At 42.5% G+C, this 7,058-nt stretch overlaps 1 protein-coding gene across 1 annotated transcript; it reads left to right on the plus strand.

Annotated features, from left to right (window-relative positions):
• On the plus strand, positions 1 to 4,330 carry NAA38 (N-alpha-acetyltransferase 38, NatC auxiliary subunit). Its single transcript, XM_033925575.1, has 3 exons — positions 1 to 156; positions 2,108 to 2,291; positions 3,180 to 4,330. Exons 1-3 carry the CDS (start codon positions 100 to 102, stop codon positions 3,290 to 3,292), a joined length of 354 nt encoding a protein of 117 aa, XP_033781466.1. The 5' UTR covers positions 1 to 99; the 3' UTR covers positions 3,293 to 4,330.
• Positions 4,331 to 7,058: the final 2,728 nt, after the last annotated feature.

The raw sequence follows: 7,058 nt of genomic DNA on the forward strand, positions 1-7,058 counted from the left end.
CACGCAACGCCTCGCCTCCTCTTCCGGAAATCTAAGTGCGGCGTGAGATCTCGCGGTTCTAGAAGGGCAGCTCCCGCGGGATTTGGGTAGTGGGATGCCATGGCTGCTGTGCTGGAGGAGAATGGCTGCAGCAGGCAGAGCAGCTGTAGTGCTGGGGTAGATCTTTGCTCTTACTACTGAATTATCATTAGCTGCAGGACCATGCTGTACTTTTTGTTCATGCTAGGAGGTGGAGTTTGGTCAGCTTCCGGGTTTTGCTTCCGTTTATATGTTGTGCTTTGTCATAGAACTGACTGTAACTCTAAAATAATCCGGCCCCTGGAGGGATAGTCATCTTTTTTTTTTTTTTTCTTTCACGAGGTTGCAGGGTGGTGGATTTAGGAAATTATTTTTCACGGTGGTAATGCCTGGACTGCCCTCCCAAGGGAGGTGATAGTGGAGAGGAAAAAGATGATGGAATTCAAAAAAAGTGTGGGATGAACAAAGACTCTCTGTAAGCAGAAAATGAAGGATATAAATTAAAGAACTATAAGGCTGGTCCTGGGCAGACTTGCACGGTCTGTGCCCCTCTGTTATATTGCAATTTGGTTTAGGGTGGGCTGGGGAGGGCTTTGACTGGAGCTCCGCTAATTTGGAATATGAGGACAGTGCAGGGCAGACTTTCACTGTCAGTTTAATTTCCATCCTATAAGTTCACATAGAATTTTTCTTTTTTCAACCATCTTTATTTTCTCTTCTTTATTAATTTCCAGGTACTTTACTTAGATTGTGAGCCTTCGGGACAGTAAGGGAATTTTTTAAGTACCTTCTTACTTCTCATTTATAATCTTAATGTATATTTTCTTCAAACCGCTTAGAACCTAACGGATGTAGCGGTATATAAGAAATAAATTACATTACATTACATTACATTTTACTGCCTGTATCCTGCAGATGATGAGATGGTCTGGATAGGCTGGAGTAGTTGGAACTAGAGAGTGTCACAGGGACAAACTTTTCTTCGTCCCCGCGGGAACTCATTTTCTCATCCCGGCGAGTTCTTTGTCCATTCCTGCAAGCTCTGTCCTCATCTTGGACAGCCTCAAGCACTTTAAAATCATAAGGGGCAGAGCTTACAGGAATGGGACAGGGACGGCGATAAAATTCATGTGGACGGGATGGGAAAATTGAGTTCCTACGGAGACAAATTTGTCCCCGTGTCATTCTCTAGTTATAACCTAAGGACAGTACTGGGTGAACTTCTACGTTCTATGACCCAGAAATATCAAAGAAAAAAGACAATTTAATTTAATCATGAATTTATAATGCATGTAACTATTGGGCAGACTGAATAGACCAATCAGGTCTTTATCTGATGTCATTTACTAGGTTTTTATGTTTCTCTATTTCCCAATGTATTATGAGATTTTCAGACCCAATTTCTTCTATTGGAAGTGGGCTTTAGGGGTACCAGAATGTAGGTGGGAGGGAAGAGAGGTGGTTAGTGAATCCAGGGCTAGAGAAAATGGGATCATTTCAACAGGCCTGAGTGCCTGAGCTGCCAAGTTATGCTGGTCCAAAAGGGAGACTTCTAACAATCCTATCCTGGTGCATTATGGGGCCTGTGGCATTGATTTCAGTGAGTATAAACAATTGCTAAAGATGTCACACTGCTCCGAGTTAAAAAAAAAAGTAGACCTGGATATAAAATCTTCCTCCTGGACTTGGGAAACTTGGCAGCCCTATATGCTGAGGAGGTGTGAGAGGTGTATTTTGTTATCCTTATAAAAGTTTTGTGTTGACTGGCTTTCTTTCAACGAATCTTCTGAAAGAGATTTTTTTAAGGGGGATCGGAGGTAGGAAGGAAACATTGTGTTTTCAATGTGATGGTACTATCTATTAATTGCAGTGTGATAGGCAGCAAGTTGATAACCAATGGCATTGCACGAGTATGTTAGGGATTTTTATAAATGTTGTGGTATTGTTTAGATAGCAAAGATTCTTGATAACTTTGTAGCCCATCCTGGATCTATTTATGGCATACTACTAAAATTGTTGTAATTGTTGTGTCTGTTTTGGCTGTCTCGGTTCTTACTGCCTTTTTCTTTCTCCTTTGTGGGCCATGCAGGATTCGGATGGGGAGAAGGAGGACTCGCCATACCTTCGTGCCCGGCTGTGGCTGGAGAATCTCCTGAACAAAAACATGCGGATCCGCATGACAGATGGGCGCACCCTTGTGGGCTGCTTCTTGTGCACCGACCGTGACTGTAATGTCATTCTTGGCTCTGCACAGGAGTACCTCAAGCCTTCAGGTAACAGTTTGAGGACTCACCACCACCACCAGTTATCCAGGTTGTTCTGTTACACAGCATCTGCTAGATACTGTATAGACTGCGAGGCTTCTAGTCACAGCCTTGCTGTGTTTTCCTTTTACCATAGTGCCTTCTTGTGAATAATGAGTTCAGATTTAATATTCTGTGTCACTGGCCCTTTGTGTTCATAAATGGGTCAAAAGATAGCACTGTTTAAGGTTCTGTTATTCCTTTTTATGACTCTTGGCTGTAAGCGGTGTCTATTGAGATTCCTTCGTATTTAGGTTGGGGAAAAGAAATCTAAGCTGCAAAATAGAGGTCAAAGCTCCCATAGGGGCTGCCACAAGTCCAGGTTTAGTTTTTCTAAGGAAAAAAAAAGAAGTAGATGTGATTCGCCAGTTTACTCTTTCCAAAAAATACTAGGAATATGGGGCATGCAATGAAACTAAGTAGTAGATTTAAAGCAAACCTGAGAAAATATTTCTTCACTCAATGGGTAATTAAACTCTGGAATTCATTACCAGAGAATGTAGAAAAAGTGGTTAGCTTAGTAGGGTTTAAAAAAGGTTTGGATAATTTCCTAAAAGAGAAGTCCATAAGCCATTATTGAGTTGGCTTGGGCAAATCCACTGCTTATTCCTAGGATAGGTGGCATAAAATGTTTTACTCCTTGGGACCTTAGTGGGTATTTGTGCCCTGGGTTAGCCACTGTTGGGCTTGAAGGACCTTTGGTCTGTCCCAGTATGACAACTCTTATGTTCTAAGTTTATGGATGCACTGGGGCAAAACTAGCTCTGGTTCAGAGTGTTGAAGTCAGCTGGTCCCTCTTTCCCTGGTTAATAAACTGATGACCTCAGCAGTTTCCCTGTATTTGCTTTTCTTTTCCAGATACCTTCTCAGCAGGGGAGCCAAGGGTGCTGGGGTTGGCTATGGTCCCTGGGCACCATATTGTGTCCATTGAAGTAGAGCTGGAGAGTCTGACTTTGCCACAGTACTTGTAAGAACCTTGAACTTTGAGAAGACACCAGGAGCAGAGGATTTTCTCTTGAGAAGCACATGGTGTCAGCACTACTTAAGAACATAATATAATCTATAGCACCTCACTTTGCCCATTTCCCACTATCCATGGAGCACCATCTTGGTGTGGAAGACCTGCTGATGTGCCTTGGTTGCTGCTCTGCCTTCCCCATTACAGTTTTCTTGTAGACAAGGCTCACTTGTGGTAAATATGCATTTTGAATTGGCACATCCGGATCCAGCCCCCTGCTAAACTTCTGACCTCTGGCAGTGAAGGAGGAAGATGTGTCAAGCGTTCCATTACTGCACTAAAATGGAACAAAATTCTAAAACATGTTGGTGTATTTCTCTTTTCATTAGTTTGTGCATATGAGTAGCATTTCTGAGCATTGAAAAAGTTTGGAAAAGTCTTATGATGCTACTGGTTCTTTTGTGTGGCAGAGGGCCACAGTGTGCTGTGTTTTTCTTACCCATTACTTGAATTTTATTCTGGTTTTTTATGTGTTTCTTACTGTATATATTTATACATTTTGAGACAAATGAAAAAAGTTTGTGCTTCTCTCAAGTGTTTTTTTTTTTTTCTTCATCCTTAAATTGCACTGTAAACTGCCCAACACATCCTGTGTTCAGTTCATCCTATATTTGGATTGTTTTCTGATCATTTTGTAAAACTATTTAATTCCTAGTTCAGAAAGAGCGTCACACCCTGTCTTTGCCAAGGTCCTAGTACGTGAGGACTAGGCAGTGCTGGAGAAAACATTCAAAATTTTCCTTCCTCTCTATGTGCCCCCTCCTGCTATCGTTTGCAGCTCTTTAAATGTAAATATTTTCCTGCTTCATATGACAAGTATATCTTTCTTTTTTGTTTTGCTCTAGAGATGATGGTACTTCTCCCTTTAAAGTAAATCATATCTCCAGATCATTATGGGACAGACAAGCCAGTACAGTACTGGGTGTTCCCTTTCTATTTCCCTGGTAATTGTAATTAAACCTCCTCTCCCCCCCAAAAAAAAAAAAAAAGGAATAAAAGAATTTTAGTCTGTCTTGATACAAATACTTTATTATTTAAGATGTTTAATAATTGCTCCTACTGTTAGCTAACTTGAGGCTTATGTGTTAATACCTGAGGACTTTGGTTCGGTCGACCTCTGCACCCTTTGTCCCATTAATAATCAGTCTATTCAGTTGGGTTTTTTTTCCAGCCAAAACCAAAAACTAAAGTTTAGTTGTGTGAATATGAGGACTAGAAGATTAACGCTCTAGTCCCAGGAGTTGCAGGCCCAGGCTGACAACTGGGAGAGCCATTTTAACAAAGACTTCTCAACAAGGCTAGCACATTTAGATTCCCAAAGTCTATGCAGATATAGTTATATATCCTCTGAGACAGGACCTTTTGTAAGAACCTATGAAAAGAATCTTGATTACCAGCTTTTTATGCTTACCCAAACTATGCACAAGTAACCAGAGAAAGTAGCATCCAAGCTGTTTCTGGTATTGTATTTAATTAAAGGACAAGCACGATATGGATTTTTACTAAAATATGATAAAGGGGTCTAGACGCTGGCCCATGCAGCAGACATTATACAAGCCTGATGCACAATCCAGAATAAAAATGCACATTGATGCTACTGAATGCAGACTATATGTTCTGAAAAATTACAAACTATTTTGTAATATATAATTTCATTGTAATATTATGTCCTTACTAACACTATAAGCTTGATCCAGTTCTTGTGCTTGCTCCTGATTCCTTTCTCATAGAATCTAGCTTTTGCACACCACTGCATCATCATCTTACCCAAAAGAGCCTAGAAATTCTTTAGAATGACTCAAATACAGTGGAACCTTGGTTTACGAGCATAATTCGTTCCAGAAGTATGCTCGTAAACCAAATTGCTCATATATTAAAGCGAGTTTCCCCATAGGAATGAATGGAAACTGGCTTGATCTGTTCCCCCCCCCCAAAACCACAGGCGCTGCTCCATACCCCCCCCCCTGTGATTCTACATCCCCCGCCGAGCACCCAAATAACATCCCTTACCCCGATTTGGCACCAGCACTAACGCACAGGCACAGGACATGCTGGTGCCCGAAGATCCTCCCTCTGGACTGGGCTGGGTTGGACTGACCATCGAAGATCCTCCCTCTTGGCTGGACTGGGCCTTGAGCATTTGCACATGCTCAAGGCCTTCTGGTTTCGCTCTCTCCAAGATTCTCAGAGATCTTGTGACAAAGTGCCAGGGTTTGAAAAGCTGTCCGGACATGTCTGGTAACCCTACTCATGGACTTCAGCTAATGAAAACTGAAACTAAAAGCCACAGTGCTTTTATTTTATTTTTATTTATTTATTTAGATTTATATCCCGTTCTCCCAGTAGCTCAGAACGGTCTACAAGTAAACATACACAGTAGAAGTAGTTAGGCAAATAAATGTGCAATAGGTTTAGATGCTTGGACATACAAGATTGTGCAGTATTTATCAGGCTACAGACAATTTTTCAGAGTACAGACAATTTATCAGAGTACAGACTAAGAGAGGACTATACTGAAATTTAGGAGAAGTTAAATAGGGGAGAGAAGAGAGAGGTGGGGTTTAAGGGGGGGTGTAGACTGAGGGAGACCTTTAGTTGAAGAGGAGGGTCTTTACCATTTTACGGAATGTCAATGGCTTTTACGATGGCTGACTGCACCACATTTGGAGTAATATTTCTCAGAGAAGCTAAGGTGGCTTATCATCCAAACTGTACAGAAATAAATCCATGGTCAACTTCTGTATCAAATGCATTTGTTTGGAGCACTCTTTACCATATATGAGCTACTACTGTGTTTCCCCAAAAATAAGACCTAGCATGATTTTCAGGGTAAGTTTTAATATAAGCCCTATCCCCAAAAATAAGCCTTAGTTGTAGGCATCCGCGCTTCCCCCCCCTCCCAAACCATAGAACCCCCGCTGACCCTCCATCCTTCCCTCCCAACCGATCCCTGCTGACCGTGACCATAAATACCTTCCGGCAGTGGAGCGTCAGGCCAGCAGCACTCACAGGCTGCTTCTTGGCCTCACTGGGGCCTTCTGTGTACTGATGACATCATCAGTAACGTGGCACACAGAAGGCCGCGAAGCAGCCTGCGAGTGCTGCTGGCCTGAAACTCCTCTACCAGAAGGTATTTATGGTCGCGGTCGGCGAGGATCGGTTGGGAGGGAAGAATGGAGGATCAGTGTAGGTTTGGCTGTTCGGCAGGGGTGGTGGCAGGTGCTCAAGGGTTCTGCTGCAAGAGGGATGGGAGGGAGGGAAGGATAGAAGCTGGGCAAGGGTTCTGCTGCACAGGGGGTTGGGAGGGATGGAGGGATAAAAAGATGGAGAGGGGAGTAAAGATGCTGCACATGGGGGGGGGGGGGAAGGAAAGAGGAAGAATTGGGATGAAGGAGAGGAAGGGAGAGATAATCTTATACATGAAAAAATAAGCCCTACCTGAAAATAAGACAGCATCTTATATTAATTTGTGGCCCAAAAAAGGCACTGGGTCTTATTTTCAGGGAAACACAGTATGCAAGGTTATAACTGTATTACTTGCAATTGTACTTTACACACACATACAAAAAAGAATGCAAACAGTAGCTCCCCTTGCCCTTCACCCCCACCTACAACTACTTTAGAATCCCTAGTGGGCTCGTGGTGTACTTAGATCAGGAATGACCCTCACTCACACATGTCAGCTCTACTCTCAAAATGGCTGCCAATGCATTTTGTTG

The sequence above is a fragment of the Geotrypetes seraphini genome, chromosome 16, assembly GCF_902459505.1.
Source record: "Geotrypetes seraphini chromosome 16, aGeoSer1.1, whole genome shotgun sequence".
Taxonomy (NCBI): domain Eukaryota; kingdom Metazoa; phylum Chordata; class Amphibia; order Gymnophiona; family Dermophiidae; genus Geotrypetes; species Geotrypetes seraphini.

What these genes read in the sequence shown, in the direction of transcription:
- NAA38 (XM_033925575.1), top strand. Translation starts at nt 100, where the DNA reads ATGGCTGCTGTGCTGGAGGAGAATGGCTGCAGCAGGCAGAGCAGCTGT. An exon ending in AGAGCAGCTGTAGTGCTGGG is followed by an intron (nt 157 to 2,107) that starts GTAGATCTTTGC and finishes TGGGCCATGCAG; the next exon opens with GATTCGGATGGGGAGAAGGA. An exon ending in GGAGTACCTCAAGCCTTCAG is followed by an intron (nt 2,292 to 3,179) that starts GTAACAGTTTGA and finishes TTTCTTTTCCAG; the next exon opens with ATACCTTCTCAGCAGGGGAG.